Raw genomic sequence first — 21963 nt, 5'->3', positions numbered from 1 at the left:
GTGAACCAGTAGATGGAAGACCTCTCTCTCTGCCTCTCCTTCTCTATCTGTGTAACTCTGACTTTCAAATAAATAAATAAATCTTTACCAAAAAAATAGTCAAAAACTAAGTTTTTCCCTATAGTCAGAAACAATTCAAATGTTCATCAATAGATGAATGGATAAACAATATGCGTTACAGCCGCACAATATTATTCAGCCATAAAAAGGAATAAAGTACTGACACATGCTACAACATGGATGAACCTTGAAAATATGCCAAAACAAAGAAGACAGGTCCAGAAAAGGCAATCCTTACAGAAAGTGGATTGGTGGATACTGAGCGTGGGGAATGGGGGAATGAATGCTTAGTGGCACAATTTGCTTCTGTGGGGATGAATGTTCTAAAATTAGGGATGATGGTTGCACAACCTTGTGAATATACTAAAAATCACTGAATTGTACACTTTAAAATAGTTAAAAGTAATGAATTTTATGTTATGCAAATTTAATCTATATTAATCTATGTTTTTTACAAAAGGTGAATCATCTATATAGGTGACAAAAAAATGAGGCTGGTCTCAGATTTCTACACAGTAACATTTTCCCCTAACTTTTAATTTTGAAAACTTACAAATCTACCAAAATACTAAAACAATGTACCCTTCATGTGCCTTACCTACCCAGTTATACATGTTTACTGGTCTTTCCTTGTGTTTCCCTAATGTGTAGTTATTTGCCCTTTAATTTTTCAAAAACTAAGTTGCAGACACCGCTTTGTTTCACCTTTACTTCAATGTATCTCTCCTGCAGTCTTAATTCATCACACCACCAAAATCTGACACACTCTGACAGCTCAACATTATCTAACATACAGTCCATATTCAAATTTCCCAAATAATTCTAATGATGTTTAATTATTGTTGTAGTTTTTAAGATTTTATTTATTTATTTTAGTGGTAGGGCCACAGCCAGAGAGAGGGAGAGACAGAAAGGTCCTCCAACCACTGGTTCACTCTCCAAATGGCTGCAATGGCCAGAGCTGGGCCAATCTGAAGCCTGGAGCCAAGAGTTTCCTCTGGGTCGCTGGTGCGAGCACATGAGCCCAAGCACTTTGGCCATCCTCCACTGCTTTCCTAGGCCACAGCAGAGAGCTGTATCGGAAGAGGAACAGCCGAGACACGAACCTGCACCCCATACTAGATGCTGGTACAGGAGGCAGAGGCACAGCCTACTGTGCCACTGCACCGGGCACCTAATGACATTTTTTATGGTGCTTGCTGTTGTCACTGTTTTGATTTACAATCTAGTAAAGGCCCTGTACTGCACTTAGTTATCAGACTTCTTCGGTTTCCTTTTATACTGAATTGTCCCTTCTTTTACAACACTGACATTTTTCTGAAAAGCCAAAAGACCTATTAAAATACTATAACTATGCTATAGTAATAGAATCAACAAAAAATGATAGGTGTGCTCAGAGATGGGAGAAAGAATAGAACTGCCAATATGCTTCTCCTTCATAGAAGGGAGTAAATTATTAATGATTATAATTTAAGTATATAGTTCTTTTTTTTTTTTTTTTTTTTTTACAGGCAGAGTGGATAGTGAGAGAGAGAGACAGAGAGAAAGGTCTTCCTTTGCTGTTGGTTCACCCTCCAATGGCCGCCGCGCTGCGGCCGGTGCACCACGCTCATCCGATGGCAGGAGCCAGGTGCTTCTCCTGGTCTCCCATGGGATGCAGGGCCCAAGCACTTGGGCCATCCTCCACTGCACTCCTGGGCCACAGCAGAGAGTTGGCCTGGAAGAGGGGCAACCGGGACAGAATCCAGTGCCCCGACCAGGACTAGAACCTGGTGTGCCGGCACCGCAAGGCGGAGGATTAGCCTATTGAGCCACAGCGCCGGCCCAAGTATATAGTTCTTAAGAAAAGGACTCCAGCTACTTATTTTTAATAACCTAAGTGAGGTCTTTTAAAAAGTATTATTTTTTATTTCAAACTGTATTTATTTACTTATTCGAGAGGCAGAGAGACAGTCAGAGAAAGAGAAAGTTCCTATCCACTGGCTCACTTCCCAAATGCCTGAAACAGGCATGCCAAAGGCCAGAGCCAAAGAAGGAAACTGGAAATTCAATCCAGGTCTGCCATGTGGGTGGCAGGAACCCAACAACCTGAACCACTGCTGTCTCTAAAGGTCCACCTTAGCAAGAAGCTGAAATCAGGAGCTAGAGCTGGACTTTGAACTCAAGTACTCTGAACATGGGATGTAGGCAACTTATCATTAAGCCAAATGCCCACCCAAAGAAATATTATTTCTTAAGAAACATTTACTTAAATCCTAATTGTAATTGTTTCTTTTTCATAGTAAACTGATTACTTTCTATTTCTAAAATATACTGATAGTAACAGCTTTTATTCAAATACTTAAATTTTTCTGCAGAAAATGACATGACGAAAATCTCAAAATATACCTGATTCATACAACTCTTCTTCCACTGATAGCCCAACTTCTCACAGGTCTCTTTCAAGCACTGGTAAGATTTGTCTGCATCCAGTTTAGTAAAGAATCTCGTCATTCTTTTGACCAAGCGTTGCCAGGGATTCTACATGACAATCAAAGGAAAGCTGAATAAATCTACTATTACCAAAAGCAGTCATATCATAACTATTTAGTCTAAAAAATTCTTTTCTGTGACTCAAGATTCTTTTTCATGAACGTCTCCTCTAATTCCTTTTCCTTGTCAAAAAATACATATGAATTAAAAGTATTAATTCATATGTATACATCTAAGAATAAACATTCAAAAAAGATGCTAAGACAATAAAAAATAAGAGCTGAAAAATTTATCTGAAAAATTAATTCTTACCTGTGAGGATCCTGGAGTGCCAAGTAATTGACTATTCAAAAGCATATGATCAGGACAGGTGGGCTGGGAAAAACTGATCCCTTGTACCAGTTTATCAATGTATGAGGGACTGGTGTCCCATAAGGAGAGACCTGTCCGTGGCTCTGGTTGAGAACTGGAATATTTCACATTTTCTTCACTGAGGTATTAAGACAGAGGGGGGAAAATATATCTTTAAATAAAATATTTTTTAAAGGCCTTTCCTTCTATCCCACAACCATTCTCACACTTTAAGACTATGTCTTGTTATTTTAAATATATAAACACATAAAAATATATACACGCATTATTCTTCATAGAGAATACCACATTCAACAACTACTTAATCTTATTTAGTCTCACCTCGAAGCACTGTTTACCAGAGAGATGTCCAAATTGGATTGAATATGCTTAGAAAATCCACCAGGAGACTCTGATACACCACCTGAAGTGGCTCGGGGTCTCTTTGCCCCTAAAAACAGAAAACAAATACAAATGCTTTCAAGTCTTCTATGTAGATATCTTTAAATTAACCCACTGGCAATCTGAACAAGTAAAATCACATCTAAATCCATTTATTTAACACAACACAGATATAAAATAACAGCAGCTCTTTCTAAATGACTGTACAAGAAAGATGGTCAAATTACAAATCTACTAAGAACTAAGACCCACTTGTCAAATTATGTATTTCACAAACCATGACCTGTAAGTATGCTCCTCCAAGTATGGAGCATCACGCTAAGACCATAATCTTAACAGTACTTTTTATGGATAAGAATGTTCTAGGAAGAAAGAGAGATATACCTCTAAGACCAAATTTTTTTTTAAGACTTTATTTATTTGAGAGGCAAAATTACAGAGAGGGACAGAGAGAAAGGTCTTCCATTTGCTGCTTTACTCCCCAGATGGCCACCATGGCCGGAGCTGAGCTGATCTGAAGCCAGGAGCCAGAGGCTTCCTACCGGTCTCCCATGTGGGCTCAGGGGCCCAACGACCTGGGCCATATTCCACTGCTTTTCCAGGCCACTAGCAGGGAACTGATCAGAAGTGGAGCAGTCACAACTCAAACTGGCACCCATTTGTGATGCCAGTGCCACAGGCAGAGGCTTAACCTGCTACACCACAGCCCAGCCCCAAAGACCAAAACTTTTTAAAATAAAAAATAATCATGGCAACAGCAATAAACACTATAAACTATTCTGTGCATCGTTATTAGCTCCCTTGCAAAAGCTTTACCAATGGGTGGGCATCTGAAGTAGCAGGTAAGATGCTGCTTGCTTGAGATGCCAGCATCCCATATCAGAGTGCCTGGGTTTGAGTCCCAGTTCCACTTCCAAATGCAGCTTCTTATTAATGCATACCCTGGGAGGCAGCAGTGATGGTTCAAGTACTTGGATCTCTGTCACAAACATGGGAGATCTGGATGGTATTTCTAGCTCCTGCCTTTGACCTGTCCCAACCCTGGCTGTTGCAAGCACCTGGAGAGTGAACCAGCAGATAGATCTGTCGGTCTCTCTCTGTCTCTCTGCCTTTCAAATAAAGTAGAAATTATATTTTCTTAAAAATTTAAGGGGGCAGGAATGAGCTGCTACTTAGGATGTTCACATCCCGTATTAGAGTGCTTGGGTCTGAATTCAACTTTGGTTCTGATTCTAGCAGTACTTGGGTCCATTCCACTCACATGTCAGACCCAGACTGAGTTTCCTGCGCCTGGTATTGGCCGGGCCCAGACCTAGGGAGTGAACTAGTGACTAGATCTGACTCCGTCATGTCATTCCGCCCTCCAAATTAACAATCAGAAAAAAACAAAACATGTTTTGAAGCAAAGCTCTACCAGTGATCATTATATAGAAAATCATGGTACTAGAAATTCATTGCTACAATCCTTGGCTGAACATGCCACGCTGGCAATCAATTCAATTTGTTTCTGTAGTCAGTTTCCTTTTCTTTCTCCACATGAATTATTTCAAAACTTCTACATTCTTCTGAAATTCTCATGACCTCCTCCATCATCCCATTACTTAGCATACGATGTCATCTCCGCTCTCAGAGAACATAAAGCCATTAGACAGAAACTACTTTAACTTGTTACTACTAAATTTCTAACTTACATTACTCTCCAGCCTTTCCTCCATTCCATCCTCCCACCAAATGATCATTCCTCTGCCTATACTATGGAGTCCATACCCTCCTCCCCCGCTTCAAGGGTACTAACCCTCAAGGATACTAATGCTCTTTCTATTATACTTTCAGCCTCTTCCAAGTTCCTCTATCTTTATTCAAACAGTCAACATGCTTACATTTAGCCAACTTTTTTATTTATTGATTGCTTCACTCAAATATTTTATTAGATCTACTACTTGCCAATCATTATTCTAAGTATTAAGTATTCAGCAGCAAGCAAAACAGACTAAACCCTAGGTTCTACAGAGAAGAAAAGGTGTTAAATGTAACAGTGGAAAATACAGAAGTGTGTTGAGGGGAGGGAGGTACAGTTTTAAAGGGAATGACCAGGAAACGCTTGTTAAAAAGTTGACAGCAAAGTCAATGTCCAAAGAAGGTGAGAGAATAAGATTTACAAATATTCATAATTCTCACAGAGAAAAATACTACCAGGCATAGGGAACAGTCATGACAAAAACAGTGAGGGAAGACTCATAGAATGGCAGATGTCCTAAACAACACTCTGGCCTCAGAATCAGCCCTTAAGGCACTTGGATCTGGCTGAAGAGCCCATGAGAGTATTGTAGGCATGGAAAGCCAAGATACCATGGAAAAGAAAAAAAGAAGAAGACCTAAATGAAAGGTCTCTGCGAGTGAGTTCCCAGTGGAAAGAACGGGGCCATCAAAGAAGGAGGTACCTTTCTCTGAAGGGAGGAGAGAACTTCCCCTTTGACTATGACCCTATCGGAATAAGACCAAAGTCAGCGAACTCTAAAGGCTTCCATAGCCCTGGCAACTCATGACTAGATCCTAGGGAGATTACTGACGCCATGAACAGGAGTGTCAAATTGTCAAGTCAAGTCAGCAGCAGGAGTCACTGTGTACTTACATCCCATGTGGGATCTGTCCTTAATGTGTTGTCTAATGTACAGAGATGCTATAACTAGTACTGAAACAGTATTTTTACACTTTGTGTTTCTGCGTGGGTACAAACTGATGAGATCTTTACTAATTATATACTGAATCAATCTTCTGTATATAAAGATAATTGGAAATGAAAAAAAAACCTGGTGTTAAATTGGAAATGGCATAGAAAATTAATTAATTTAAAAAAATATTATGTAGGATCTCTGTCTTTAATGTGCTGTACACTCTTATTTAATGCTATAACTAGTACTCCAACAGTATTTTTTTCACTTTGTGTTGCTATATGGGTGCAAACTGTTGAAATCTTTACCTAATATATACCAAACTGATCTTCTGTATATAAATAGAATTGAAAATGAATCTTGATGTGATTGGAAGGGGAGAGGGAGCTGGAAAGGGGAGGGTTGCGGGTGGGAGGGAAGTTTTGGGAGGGGGGAAGCCACTGTAACCCATAAGCTGTACTTTGGAAATTTATATTCATTAAATAAAAGTTTAATAATAAAAAAGAAAAAAAAAAAAAAACAGTGATGGAGAAATGTGCCTCCAGTACCTAAAGAACAGGAGAACAAAACAGCTATGGCCAAGGGTTATAGAAAGCAGTACTGAGATCTGAGAGGTAATGAAAGGGACAGGTTATGTATGATCTCATGGGACATGAAATGATTTTTGTTCATACTCTGAGTAAGAAACACAGCACTAGAGGATTTGAGTAAAACAGTACTTTGGACTGATTAGGATAGCACTGGAGGTGGGAAAAATATGGTCAGATTCTAGATTTTTGAAAAATAGGTTAACAGAATATCCTAGTGAACCGAATGTGAGGTGAGAGATCAAGATGGCTGAAAAATGACTCCAAGGTTTCTGACATGCATAACAAGGAGGCACCTGCAAATTAACCAAGACAGACAAAACTGTGAAAGGAGTATTTCTGAAGGGGAAAAGTCAGCAACTCAGCTTGGGACACAAAGTTTGAGATGCCTAGTCCTATCTCCTGAGATACATTTACACATACAAACTCACATACCCACAATTTTCACTTAGCTCCTCAAATCAGCATGTCCAAAATCAAATAAAAATTTCCCCAATTTTCTCCTCCTAAATTATCAGAACCCATGACTCATTCTAGATTCTTCATTCCCCTTCATTTTCTACACCTAAACAGTCAACAGTCCTATCAATTCTAGTTATTAAATTTCTATTGCCACTAACATATTCCATGCTACCATTTTCTCACATTTAGGCTACTAGTATAAAAACCTATATGACTTTGATTTTTATCCTATTCATCATAAAAGAAGAAAAACAGACAGAAAAAAAAATCTTTTTTAAATGACCACATCATTTTCTTGCTTCAACTTTCAAGTTTCCCCAATGGCCTTAAGCTAAAACCCCAAATCGTTCACACGGTTTACAAGGTCCTCCTCTGGAACTTAGGCACTATCTTCCTCTCCAGCATCATTTCAAACCTCTTCCTCTTCTGTCTTCAACCATTTACTCAACAAATATTCACCAAGTGCTTAGAATGCACAATATACTGTGCTAATAATTAGTGATACAACAATAAACCAGACAGACATGATCCATGTTATGACCTTTCAAGTTCCTCAAATGCACTAAACTTTCTAAAATCTAAGACTTTCCAAATGTTGCTTCCTATGCTTAGAATTAAATCTGCCATTCATCTTGCCAGCTCCCCTTTAATCTTTAAATCTTAGAGTCAATGTCATTTCCTTAAGAAGAAAGGTCTCCCCTAATCTCTAAGATTTAGACAAATGCTTAGCTGTTAATACTCTGACCATCCCTTTCATTAATATAATCACCCCAGTACAGAGACCATTTTATTGTTGACGTGTGATAACTTTTTTATTGCAGAGAAAATACCTGTATTTTAACAATATTACCTTTCTTGAGTGGCTTGTTGTACCATCTATCTTTTTTTATGTCTGGAATGGTAATCCTTACTGATGGATTCTCAACTAGGATTTTATGCAGCAGAGCTGAAGAAAAAACAATAAGACAACATTTACAATAGCGTCATGCAGATTAGAAATCATATGGCAAGGCCATTGTTGTAACACAGCAGGTTAAACCGCTGCCTGTGACACCAACATCCCATACAGGTGCCGGTTAAAGTCCCAGCTGCTCCACTCCTGATCCAGCTCCCTGCTAATGGCCTGGAACGCAGTGAAGATGGCCCAAACGTTTGGGCCCCTGCACCCACAGGGGAGACCCAGATGGAGTTCCAGACTCCTGACTTCAGCCTGGCCCAGCCTGGCTGTTGCGGCCATTTGGGCAGTGAACAGAAGACGGAAGATCTCTCTCACTCTGTCTCTTCTTATCACTCTGTGTTTTAAACAAAAAACAAAAACAAAACAAAACAAAACAAGCTCTCTTAAGTATTTTCAGTATCAAATTTCATTGCTATAATATTTCATGTTCTCAAGCTACTTCCTCTTCCAGTTTTTGAAAGCAAATTTGCTTACCAAAAGCATTTTAAGAGATAATAATATAACCAATCATCAACCTAAGGTATCTTAATTATCTTTTTTTTTTAAAAGATTGATTTATTTATTCCAAAGTCATAGTTACAGCGAGAGAGCAAGAGACACGGGGACGACCAGGGATGGGCCAAGTGGAAGGCAGGAGCTTCATCTGGGGCTCCCACAAGGGGAGCCAAGTACTCTCACAGGGGACCAAGTACTTGGGCCATCATCCTCTGCTGCTTTCTCAGGCACATTAGCAGATGGGAACTGGAACAGTTGGGACTCCGATCAGTGTCCATATGGGATGCTGTTGCAAACAGCAGCTCAGTCTGCTGCACTACACTGCCAACCCTCTTAATTATCTTGATAAAAAATTCACACATGTCTCAGGGCTGGTGTTGTGGCACAGTGGGTTGAGTTTCCATCTGCAATACTGGTATCTCATGTGGGCACCAGTTCGAGTCCCAGCTGTTCCACCTCAGATCCAGCTCCCTACTAATACACTTTGAAAAGCAGAGGAAGACCGCCCAAGCACTTGGGCCCTCGCTACCCACATGAGAGACCAGGATAAAACTCTTGGCTCCTGGCTTTGGCCTGGGGAGTAAACCAGCAGATGAAAGATTTCTCTTTCTCCGCCCTGTAACTCTTTCAAATAAAATAAGTCAAAAAATTAAAAAATAAATAAATAATCCATAAATGTTTCAACATCAAAATTATATTCTAAGGAACTAAAGATTAAAATGTGATTATCATAAAGATACTACATGAAAATATATGGCACTTTCATTATAGAATAGCATTAGGTATAGAAAATAGCTTTCTAAACATGGCAATGCAGTTAGAAATCACAAATGACCATATATTTGAAAAATAAAACCTCCACACGTCAAAATAGCATAAAAATTAAATTACATGACAAATTTTGTAAAAAGTATTTGTGACAACTGCAAGGCCAAATCACATTAATACGTTAAAAAACTTTCAAAGCATAAGAAAAACTATGTCTTCTCAGCACAAATGAGCGAAATAGAAAGCAAATAAGAAACATTAAGGTATAAGCCTTTATTACCATTAAATTTAAAACAAAATTAAAGATTGTGCCATTATTTAAACTGGAAAATTAGTTAAAACTTTTTAATAAAAAGTGATGAGACTGATGAAATATGAATCTTCTGAAAAGCAATTTGGGGGCTGATGCTGTGGCGTAGCAGGTAAAGCAGCCACCTGCAGTGCCGGCATCCCATATGGACGCCGGTTCGTGCCCCGGCTGCTCCACTTCCAATCCAGCTCTCTGCTATGGCCTGGGAAAGCAGCGGAAGATGGCTCAAGTCCTTGGGTCCCTGCAAACACGTGGGAGACCCAAAAGAAGCTCTTGGCTCCTAGCTTTGGATCAGTTCAGCTCCAGCCACTGTGGCCGACTGGGGAGTGAACCAGCGGATGGAAGGCTTCTCTCTCTCTCTACCTCTCCTTCTCTGTGTAACTCTGACTTTCAAATAAAATAAATAAATCTTTAAAAAGAAAGAAAAGCAATTTGGTAAAGTAAGCCATAATAATTAAAAACTACACACACCTTTAATCCTACAATTTCACTTCCAAGGGTTTATTTTAGGAAGTAATTTAAGAGTACATGTAAATTTAAAGTTACATGTATGCTTATCCTATGACGGTAATTAACAATGTTTGTGGAAAATGTAATTAAAAGAGCTTATTTTGGTGCAAAAATTTTTGAAATTTATGTCTTTTTTTCATAACATGCATTTTCCATTAACTTTTTGAAGACCCCTTCTATGCATGGACTTGAAAATGTTTTGAATCAAAATAAACTTAAGTTTTAATCCCACTCTGCACAAATGTTTTGAGACCCCTTCATATCTCTTTATGACAGTGAAAATTTAGGAAAAATCTAAAATCTCCAACAGACTAAGGTATTTCCATGAAACAGAATGTCATTAGATATTAATGGCACAGATCTACAATGATAGCATGAAAAATGTTCATGAGGCTGGTGCTGTGGCACAGCAGGTTAAAGCTCTGGCCTCCAGCACTAGCATCCCACATGGCCACCGGTTTGAGTCCTGGCTGCTCCATTTCCCAACCAGCTCCAAGCTGGTGCACCTGGGAAAGCAGTGGCAGATGGCCCAAGTCTTTGGGCCCCTGCACCCATGTGGGAGACCCACAAGAAGCTCTTGGCTCCTGGCTTCGGATCAGCCCACCTCCAACCATTACAGCCATTTGGGGAGTGAACCAGTGGATAGAAGAATGAACTCTCTGTCTCTACCTCTTCTGTATCTCTTTCAAATAAATAAATATTTAAAAAAATAAATAAAAATGTTCACAGAACATTAAAGCCAAAAAACAGGTTATGAAACAGCTAGTGGAATATAATCTCTTTTTTTGGTAAAAGTATACCTGTTTATAAATAATATACACATATAATAAATATACTATTATATATATTTACTACAAAGTGTAGAAGCACATTTAATACATATAATATTTCTTAAAAGCTACTTACTGGGGTTTTAAGGTTGTTTTTTCTTAATTTATATTCTCTAGTTTATCTACAAGGATCACAGATTATTTACATGATCACTTAAATGTTAGTAATTTCAAGAAAAAATTCAAATAGCACAACACTTCATTATCAAATTAATCAGAACTTTTAATCAAGATAATATAGTTACCTAAAGGGGCAGAATCGATTTTTTTCCAAGGATTGAGGTATGTTTTTTTTTCTTTCCAATCAGAATATTCCTGACAACTATCACTGGGCTGGTCCCATGGTAATTCTAAAAATGAAAGAAATCTCAGTTTTCTCAGTGTTCATATCATTAGAAAGATTTCAAGAGAAAACAGTCAATAATATAAATCCATGAAAAATTTCCTCCAAATTAATATTCACTACAGTTTTCAAACTAAGAATGCCACTTAGAGAAACTCTAGAGGCACTTCAAAAGATAGAGGAACCACTTTTTGCCCTACTCTCTTCCAAAGTGTTCACATGAATCAAGATTGTTATTGTGATTTTAAGAAATAACTATATATAAGACTTCTAAAAATCTTCAGGATTGTATGCTCCAAGTTTTATAAGTAAGTTATTACTTGTGATGTACTTAATGTCTGTACACTGCTCCCTGCTCACTTCATGTCGAAATACCAAAATACATATGCTGAAATCCTAACTCACAATGTGACAGTATTTAGAGGTAGGGCTTTGGGCAAGTGATTAGGTCATAAGGGTGGAAGCCCTCATAAATTGGATTATTGTCCTTATTTTTAAAAATGCCAGAGAGCTTGCTTCTGTTCCTTCTGCTCTATGCCACGTGAGGACACAAAGATGGCTTTCTACAAACCAGCAAGAGGGCTCTCACAAGAACATGGGTATCATGGCACCTGATCTCACATTTCCAGCCTCCAAATCTGTGAGAAACGTCTATAAATTTCTGTTTATAAGTCATGTGGTCTACCATACTTTGTTGTATAAATTCAAACTGATTAAAATGCTATTATATAAATGTAATATAATAGGAGGATGAGCATATAGACTAGCAGTTAAGATGTCTGCATCCCATATCAGAGTATGGAATAGATTCCCAGCTCTTGCTCCTGACTCCAGCTTCCTGCTTAGGGACACCCTGGAAGGAGTGGTGATGACTCAAGTAATTGGATTCCTGTTTGCCACATGGGAAACCTGGATTCAGTTCCTGGCTTCTGGGTTCAGTTCTGGTCCAGCCTTGGCTATTTTGGGCATTTAGAGAGTGAACCAGTGGATGTGAGTGCACACTTTCTCTGTCTCTCAATTATTTTTTAAAACAAAAAAATTTATAATATGGACTCTCTTGGTTTATTTCATTTATTTTAGTGCCAAAAAATATGACTTTTCTTAGGACAGGAATTTGCCATGGTCTTACCTCCAGCCAACATTGCAGTAAGTACTATTCCACAGGACCAAACATCAACTGGTTCTGCATGAAAATCTTTTCTCTTCAGAAGCTCTGGAGCAACATAAGGTAAAGTACCGCACATCTTGTTCAATAAACGCTCACGATTATTATGCCGAAACACTGTGGCCAAGCCAAAGTCAGAGATTTTGAGGTTATCTAAACAAAAAAAAACAAGGATGACATTGAACATTTTGCAAACAGATAGAGGAATTAATTTCTATTAGGAAAATCACTCGTGATACTTAAAATTTGTAGAACTTTCTCTACCTTAAATGAAAATATTCTCTACCTTAGATGAAAAAAATAAACAAAAAGAAATGTTTAAATATAAGAAAAAGTAAAAGGCATTACCACCTAAACAGATTCATCTCTTCTATTAACTTAAGAGAAGTATCAACACACACCAACAGTTTAGACTAAGTTAAAGGAAAATGTTGGAGTCACAGGGGCTATGTGGGACCAGCACAACGGCATAGCAGGTTAAGCCACAGCTTACAGCACCAGCATCCTGTATGTGCACCAATTCAAGTCCTAGCCATTCCACCTCCAATCCAGCTCCCTGCTAATGAGCCAGGGAAGACAGAAGAAGATGGCCCAAGTACTTGATCCCTTGCCACCAACACGGGAGACCTGGCTCCTGGCTTCAGCTTGGCCCAGCCCCAGTAGTTGAGGCCATTTGGGGAATGAACCAGTGGATGGAAGATCTTTGTCTCTCCTTCTCTCTCTGTAACTCTGCTTTCAAATAAATAAATAAATATTTTTAAAAGGGGGGGAGGGGGGCTGTGTTTCTAGAAAAGAGCATTCCCAAATTTCAAACTGAGCTGAAAGTAGAGCAATGCCTTTCATCACATAGCATGGAGGGCAGGAAGAATACAACAGTTACACATTGGGCACACTGCAGTCAGGATTTTCAACTTAATTTACACTTGATGAATACTATAATCAAATGACAGATATTATATTAGCCAATGCAGGTGGTAGATAAATCATTGAAAAAGACTGGCAATAGATAATTATCATGAAGTTTATGAAAATACAGAAGATCCTAAGGATCTAACTCAGAGCCATAAGTAAGGGAAAGCCATCTATAAACCTTTTTAGATGATAAAAACTGATAAAACCTTTTTAGAAGGCCATATGGCAAGAGATGCAAAAATCTGAATATTCATTCCTTGAGTCAGCACGTTCCTTTTTTTTTTTTTTTTTTTTTTTTTTATTAGACAGGAAGAGTTAGAGAGAGAGACAGAGAAAGGTCTTCCTTCCATTGGTTCACCCCCTAAATGGCTGCGCCGATCCAAAGCCAGGAGCCAGGTGCTTCCTCCTGGTCTCCCATGTGGGTGCAGGGGCCCAAGTACTTGGGCCATCCTCCACTGCCTTCCCAGGCCACAGCAGAGAGCTGTACTGGAAAAGGAGCAACCAGGACTAGAACCTGGCACCCATATGGGATGCCAGCGCCACAGGCGGAGGATTAACCAAGTGAGCCACGGCGCCAGTCCCAGCACATTCCACTTCTAAGACCACATCCACAGAAACAATCCCACAAATTCAAACACAAGGATACTCAAAGCAATACTATTGGTAAATAACTTAAACATCCATCAGTAAAAAAGACCATTTAATCTCATAACACATGTGTGCAATGAAAACTATGGAGGTAGCTACTTTAAAAAAAAAAAAACACACAAGATATATCCACATTCACTGCCATGGAATTTTGGGATTTAAACCGGGAAAAAGGCTAGTGCTGTAACAAATTTTTATTATAACATGACTCACTTTTTGTGCTGGACCAGTGCACAAATATATAGAAGAGGAATCACTATTCTATTAAAGTTAGAAAGTTAATGCCTCAAAATAGGGGACTGATTCTTTAAAAAATCAAGTACATTCACACAACGTAATATTTAAGTAATCCTGATATTTACTTGTATTTGACTTCAGAGGTAGCCAGAGTAATTTATCCTTTAAATAGCTATCTGTAACTTTTTTAAAAAAAGGTTTATTTATTTGAAAGAGCTAAGAAAGAGAAAGAGGGAGAGAGGGAGAGGGGGAGGGGGAGGGGGAGGGGAGAGAGAGAAAGGGAGAGGGGGAGAGAGGTCTTCCATCCACTGGTTCACAGTGCATAGAAAAGTAGAATTAAAAGATAAGTGTATTTTTAAAAGATTATTTTTAAATTTTTTTAAAGCTTTATGAAAAAACTAGCAGAAGGCTAAGTAACTAAATTACATGGTTGGACAAGATCTTGAAAGTACCTTAGTCCTATTAGTCAAGTTTTTAAATTCTCTTTAAATATTCCTGATAATTAATTTTTTGGTGCCAGCTCTGTGGCACAACAAGTTAAGCATCTGCCTGCAATGCCAACATCTCATATGGGCAACAGTTTGAGACCCAGCTGCTCTATTTCCGATCCAGCTCCCTGCTAATGCGTCTGGGACAGCAGCGGAAGATGGCCCAAGTGCTTGGGCCCCTGCAACCACCTGGGAGACCTGGAAAATGCTCCAGGCTCTTGGCTTCAGTCTGGTCCATCCCTGGCCATTGTAGCTGTTTGGGGAGTGAACCAGTGGATGGAAGCTCAATCTCTCTCTCAATCTCTCTCTCTCTCTCTGTGCTTCTCCCACTCTGTAACCCTGTCTTTCAAATAAATATTAATTAAAACATCCTTAAAAAATTACTTAGTGTTTGGCTCTGATGTTATGAAAATCCCAAAGCAACCTATTCCAGTAAGAACAGATCTTTTCATGGGAGTCAACAATCCCAAAAGCAACTTAATAGATTTGACCCATAAAAAATAATGTATGTATGTATGTGTATGTATATATATACACACACATACAGAAAGAAGAAAAAAGGGGAGGGGGCGGGGCAAGGTAGCATTATGGCCAAGCAGGATAAGCTGCTATCTACAGTGCCGACATCTGATAGGCAATAGTTCCAGTCCTAGCTGCTCCACTTGCAACCCAGCTCCCTGTTAACATGCCTGGGAAGGCAGCAGAAGACAGCCCCCGTGACCACATGGGAGACCTAGAAGACACTGGCTCCTTGCCTCAGCCTGGCCCAGTTCTAACTGTTGTGGCCATTTATGGAGTGAACCAATGGATGGAAGATCAATCCCTCTCTCTGTCTCTCCTCCTCTCTCAGTACTCTGCCTTTCAAATAAATAAATCTTAAAAGCATAATAAATAAAAAAAGATATGACCCACTTCTCTTATCTGCTAAGTTCATTCACTTAATAAATAATTCTGAAAGCTGACTTTTTGCTAGGTTTACAGCATTAAACAAAATAAAAATCTCTTCCTAGGCTGGCGCTGCGGCTCACTAGGCTAATCCTCCGCCTTGCGGCGCCGGCACACGGGGTTCTAGTCCCGGTCGAGGCACCGATCCTGTCCCGGTTGCCCCTCTTCCAGGCCAGCTCTCTGCTGTGGCCAGGGAGTGCAATGGAGGATGGCCCAAGTGCTTGGGCCCTGCACCCCATGGGAGACCAGGAGAAGCACCTGGCTCCTGCCATCGGATCAGCGCGGTGCGCCGGCCGCAGCGCGCCAGCCGCGGCAGCCACTGGAGGGTGAACCAACAGCAAAAGGAAGATCTTTCTCTCTGTCTCTCTCTCACTGTCCACTCTGCCTATCAAAAATTCAAAAAAAAAAAAAAAAAAACACCTCTTCCTCACATAGCTAACATTTCTTTGCTTTTTTTTTTTTTTTTTTTTTTGACAGGCAGAGTGGATAGTGAGAGAGAGAGAAAGGTCTTCCTTTGCCGTTGGTTCACCCTCCAATGGCCGCCAGCGCCAGCGCGCTGCGGCCGGCGCACCGTGCTGATCCGAAAGCAGGAGCCAGGTACTTATCCTGGTCTCCCATGGGGTGCAGGGCCCAAGCACTTGAGGCATCCTCCACTGTACTCCCGGGCCACAGCAGAGAGCTGGCCTGGAAGAGGGGCAACCAGGACAGAATCCGGCGCCCCGACCAGGACTAGAATCCAGTGTGCCGGCGCCGCAAAGTGGAGGATTAGCCTGTTGAGCCACGGCGCCGGCCCTATTTACTTTTTAAAATTCTCACTCTACAATCTAACACTTTCACTAACTATCCTTCTCAGTTATGTGACATCTATAAAATAACTAATTTTCTTGCATCTTTATCCAACTCATAAATTAAAAAGTGTGACCAGGACAAGGCTTAGATCCAGGACACAACAGATACTTACTTTTGTTAATTCATGAAAGACTTAAAAACAAGTATTATACTTAATCAGCCAGTGAGCTACCCTTGCTCAAGGTCAGGCTTCCCTACCTCATCTACAATGATATAATGAAAGTCTTGAAAAGTCCAAATAAACTGAGTCTTCCAATTTTCCTTGACTTCTCAGATTTTTTGTCCTGAAATTTTAGTAACACAAAAGCCTTGATCCTACCTTGAATGGTTGTAGTGAGTATCAGAGGCAGCATTAAATCATGCCAAACTTACCCCTTTCATCCAACAGGAGATTTTCTGGCTTAATATCCCTATGTGTTATCCCAATACCATGCAGATAAACCTAAGGGAGAGGCACCAGGAAAAACATCAGAATTTGGTATTTCATTCATACTAATTTTAAGTAAAAGGACAACAAACAATTGTACTGACCACTCCTGCCATGAGTTGGTGGAAGAACCTCTGAGCATCCTGTTCAGGCATGCCTATGTCTGGCTCTGTAAGAATTAATGATAACGCTTAGTTTACTGGATAAACATAACCAGGCATCAATCACAGAGCTTTGCAGTTCAAAACTTAGACATCTGTGATTCTATTTTAGCTAATAGAAGACTCAGGAGTCTATAAACATATACACTATTGAACTCATATTTTCTGGTCTGTTCAATGGCAAAAATAAACTAACTTCACAGGAAAATTAGAGAAACAACAAACCATCATGCAAAAATACAAGTCATGCTTTAAAAGTTCCTGCATACTGTATAGTAATCCTGATTTATTTAGCCAACATGAAAATCTAGGGCTATTCAAGCCAATTTCATTATGTATTTAACAGGTTTAAACTTCATACAACCTCTCACATTACAAAGCCATAAATGTGAAGCTATTAAGAAAAATTCTATCGACTCCCAGACTTTTGGCTAAGATCAAGTACAGAAAAGTTCTATTGTCCATTAACTTTTTATAGGTAACTTTGATTTCCATTACCCTCAACTCTCTCCTGAAATTCACACTGGAGATTCTAGTAATGTTAATAAGTAGACTTTAAATAATGAAGTTAGATTCACAGAATGTATTTTATGCATTTCTAAGTGCTCTGCAGTACCGATCCTTTGAATTTGCATGGAATAGCAAATAGAATTTACTTAATATTTACAAAGTAATCCTAGAAAATTCTGTTACTTCACTTAAAGAAGAAAAAACATTTTTTTGGATATGTATATGTATACAATGATTTCATGTAACTATCATTTCTATAAAGAATTATACAAGCCAACAGTATGTTGTATTTATGATAGTTACCATATAACAATTCACTATTCATAAACTGTAAAAAAGTAATCTTTATTAAAGCCACTTATATCACTCAAAAAAAGGTTTTCTTTCAGTGACTCTATATATGCTTTCATGTGTTAGTACAAGCTGCATGAAAAAAGACAACTTATTCCAATTTCATTGTTGCACTAGCAATTCTGAAAGGATAATAACCAAACAGCCCCTCAAGATTAAAAAAAATTTAGAAACAGAATAATTATCTTAAACATTTTCCATACCTATTCTGTCAAAAAGCTCTCCTCCACTGCAGTACTCCAAAAATAGATACTGGATATTGCCTTCTCTCCTGTGACCATAGAATTTTACTACATTTTCATGATTTAACATTTTATTGATACAAATCTCTTTCTTAATATTTTCCGGGCAGTCTATGGCACGCTTCATGTCCACAATCTTCACTGCAACTGCCTCTTCAGTTATTCTATTCACAGCAAGCTGAACTCTGAAAAGGAAGAATTACAATAACACTCCAGATATTTTAATATTATTTCCCTTAAAACTTCAAAAGATTAAACATGACTTGCACAATATTGCTTTACCTTTAATTTCTCCACCAAGAAGAAACATGGTTTCTATCATGTTTACAATTAATACTATTCCTTTTTGAAACATGAACTACTGTAACACGCCAGAGAAGTCATTATGGGGACAGGCATTTAGCCTAGATTTTCAGACATAGCTTAAGATGTCCATATCTCAAATCAGACTGCCTAGATTAAAAAATCTAGCTCCAACTTTTAACTCCTGGTGACTGCTAATGCAGATCCTGGGAGCCAGCAATGATGGCTCAAGTGATTGAGTTTCTACCACATATGAGACTGGACTATATTCTCAGGTCCTAGCTTGGGCCAGGCCAAGATGTTGGTGGTATTTGAGGAGTAAACCAGCAGAAAAGAGGTCTCCCTGTGTCTATTTCTCAAATAAATACATAAAATGATTTTTTAAATAATTTTATTATACACACAAAAGTCATTTAATAAATGCTTGATAACATAAACTAAGTTAGGATAACAACAATTCTAGGCGACATCATATTTAAATGTTATATTCATATAATTTTGATCGCATTATCTAACATTTATTAATTCCACACTACACAGCCTATGGTAATGTTCTAAGCACCTTTGAGGTAGGTACCATTAGTGCCATCTTACAGGTAAGAACACACACACACACACATTAGGAAGAGTCCTGGTGATCACAAAACAACGACAACGTGATAGACTGAGGATCTGAAACCAGGCAGGCTAGCTGCAGTCTGTTCTTTTGCCCATTTAACCACTGTGCTTACCAAGAAAAAATATGTGGGAGGGGAACCATGAATTCAGTTCTTTACAAAGAAAATGTTTAAAAAAATAAAAAGGAAGCCAGGAGTATTTATTAATCCTCACAACAGATTGTAGAATTTCAGAAGTCTTGCATTCCAATTGTAAAGATCTGTTCTCTAAAGAGCCGCTGAATTAAATAATACAACTCCAACGAATGTGCACACAAGGCAACAATTAACTAAAGCAAGCATGAAGGCAAGGAAAGATAAGGATTCAAACTCACTCTCCATAGGCACCTTCTCCCAGGGTTTGCACCAAGTCCCAATCTTCCACAAAGGGCACTGCCATGACTCCAGCGAGAACCACGGCTGCAAAACGCAGGGACCCAGAGAATATGCGGGATGAGTCTAAGCGGCCATCACCGGTGAAACCACTGAGCTTTGGGTCCCCCACAAGATCTGCTGCTTCCCCCTTAACACCTCATCCACGTTTATCCAAGTCTTTAAACCACAGCAAGTTTTCTGAACGTGGGCTTTTTGCCGTGTAGATCACAAACCCCATCCCCACGCACACCGAAGGCTCAACCTGCGCCCTCACCCGGCCTCCCCAGGAAATTCAAGGGTGTGAAGAGGGGCTGAGGGGCAGATGGCTTCCAGGGAACCAGAGCGGGGTTGGGACAGGTGAGTCTGAGGACCACAGTAAGGCGCCGCGGCTTGGTAAAGGGGGAATAAAACGCCAACTGCAGCCCCTCCTCCCCACTCGCTGGGTACTGATTCCCACCCCACCCGCACCCGTCCCAAAGGCCGGGAGGAGTCCGGGGCGGGGCCAAACTGCCCGAGAAGCGGAAGGGCAGAGACCAAGGACGGCGCCCAAGCCTCTGGGGACGCCTGCGGCAAGGTGGTAGCCTCTCCCGTTTCCCCCCGCCCCCTACTCACACAACGGAGACCCCCTTGGTACTATACACCTCCACCTTCCGAAACCGCCTCTCCGCGGGAGTCCCTTCTGTGCCCTTCGCCCGTCAACGACAACTTCCTCACTAACTTCCGAACCCCTTCTCCGGGTTCCTTTCCCACCCAACCGGCCACTCCTCCTCACCAGGCTGTCCTTAGCCCGCCACTACAGGAATCCAAATGCAGCGCTTTTCCCGCCAAAACTTGCTTGCGTCACCGTGTCGCAAACGAGCGCGTCCGGGCCGTAAAGTAGCGCAGCGCACGTTCCCATGCCTGCCTCCTCTGAAGATTGGCTGCTGCTAACGGCCCGCGCCGGGAGGCGGTGCCTCCAGCGGGGGTCTCGAGCCTGCCGGGCGTGGGCTACTTTGTAATCCGTGAGGTTCCCGGTTGAAGAAGTTTAGGAGCTGCCCGTCCCGTCAGTGGAAACTGGCCTCCGGGCCAAATGCGAAACGGCATCCGGCGTGTGGAGCCCTGCTGGGAGGAGGGGAAGCCTCCGTCCCAATGCGGGCCAGGGCTCCCCGCTTTGCTCCGGGAAGGCTACGTCGCTATTCTAAGTAAGGCGACCAGCACGCGACCTCCGCGCACCTGCCCGGCAAACTCCGGGCAGCGTCGTAAACACTGCGTAAACTTGGGTGCCGGACCCATTCCTGAGCCGAGAAGTAGCAACAGCTGTTGAGAGTGGAGCCTGTGAAGAATGAGTGAATTCTGACGTGGGACTCGGAGGCATCCAGTGTTTTTGGAGTTTGCGGCAATGTCAGGAGAACCAGTTTTGCCTTGTCTGTGAAAAGCCTCCAAAACAATACTTCAGCCAGTCTTTTTAAGGATGACCATCTCTGCCTAGTTTAGTTCTGCCAGCTTTCTAATTCTTAATGTATAAGAAATAGGTAAGTGGAAGACAAAATAAAATTTTACAATACAAATATAAAAGCAAACTTGAATGACAAACCAAACTCTGAGGAAAAGGACTTAACAAAAGTCTGGAAAGTCACTGAGAGTTCAAGGTACCAACAAGGTCATCTCCGTTAAGTATGCCAGTCCTCAAAGCTGAGCCGCATGAACTTGGCAAAACGAGCTACTGTCATGCTAATAATAGGTGTAAAATATATTACACCAAATATGCACACGTCTGATGAAAGAAGCAAACTTAGGGGCAGAAATCAAGAATAATTCTCCAGATGCTTCCGTGTGAAGCTTTGAAACATGGTATTACAGTTTCGGTTTCATGTAACACACAGCAAGTGTTCTAGATCCATACTGTACGCTGCAAACAATGTGAAGAGGTCGGATAAAGGCAGTCATGGTGGGGCAGCAGTTTAAGCCACTGCATGGGACACCCACATCCCACATATCAGAGTGCTTGATTTGAGATCCAATCCACCTTCCTGCTAATGAGCCTGAGTCTTAGCCCAAGTACTCCAGCTCTTGCCACCCACGTGAGAGATCAGGATTGGCTGGCCTACCACTGGCTGTTGGAATTTGGGGAGTGAACCAGTGAATGGAAGACATCTGTCACTATTAAAAAAGGAAAAGGAGGGGCCGCATTGTGTCAAAGGGGGTGAAGCTGCTGTCTGGACAACAGCATCCCATGTGGGCGCCAGTTCGAGTCCCGGCTGCTCCACTTCAATCCAGCTCCCTGCTAATGTGCCTGGGAGAGCAGTGGAGGATGGCCCAAGTGCTTGGGCCCCTGCTCTGGTCCTCCAAGAAGCTCCTGGCTTCAACCTGGTCCAGTTCTTGCTATTGCAACCATCTGGGGAGTTAACCAGTGGATGGAAGCTGTCTCTCCTTTCTCTATAACTGCCTTTCAAATAAATATTTTAAAAAAGGAAAAGGAGATGCACAGTTATCAT

General features: G+C 40.6%; 1 protein-coding gene across 5 annotated transcripts in view; it reads right to left on the bottom strand.

Annotated features, from left to right (window-relative positions):
• Positions 1 to 21132, bottom strand: part of CHEK1 (checkpoint kinase 1) — a 30597-nt gene extending 9465 nt beyond the window's left edge. Inside the window, exons 1-11 of one of the 5 annotated variants that reach the window (XM_062197289.1) lie at positions 20208 to 21132; positions 19450 to 19534; positions 18117 to 18340; positions 16996 to 17060; positions 16837 to 16906; positions 12350 to 12538; positions 11123 to 11227; positions 7857 to 7952; positions 3226 to 3334; positions 2845 to 3022; positions 2449 to 2580 (exon numbers count right to left, since the gene is read on the bottom strand). In XM_062197289.1, the coding sequence (XP_062053273.1) occupies positions 2449 to 2580; positions 2845 to 3022; positions 3226 to 3334; positions 7857 to 7952; positions 11123 to 11227; positions 12350 to 12538; positions 16837 to 16906; positions 16996 to 17060; positions 18117 to 18340; positions 19450 to 19514 (1233 nt within the window). In that variant the 5' untranslated portion in view covers positions 19515 to 19534; positions 20208 to 21132. Of the gene's footprint in view, positions 1 to 2448; positions 2581 to 2844; positions 3023 to 3225; positions 3335 to 7856; positions 7953 to 11122; positions 11228 to 12349; positions 12539 to 16836; positions 16907 to 16995; positions 17061 to 18116; positions 18341 to 19449; positions 19535 to 19763; positions 19937 to 20101 lie in introns of those variants that run through there. The other 4 variants (XM_062197286.1, XM_062197285.1, XM_062197288.1 and 1 more) reach the window with 4 other exon arrangements.
• Positions 21133 to 21963: the final 831 nt, after the last annotated feature.

The sequence above is a fragment of the Lepus europaeus genome, chromosome 7 (genome assembly GCF_033115175.1).
Source record: "Lepus europaeus isolate LE1 chromosome 7, mLepTim1.pri, whole genome shotgun sequence".
NCBI lineage: Eukaryota > Metazoa > Chordata > Mammalia > Lagomorpha > Leporidae > Lepus > Lepus europaeus.
Note: the sequence above shows the minus strand (reverse complement) of the source record. Positions and strands in the feature narration are given on the sequence as shown.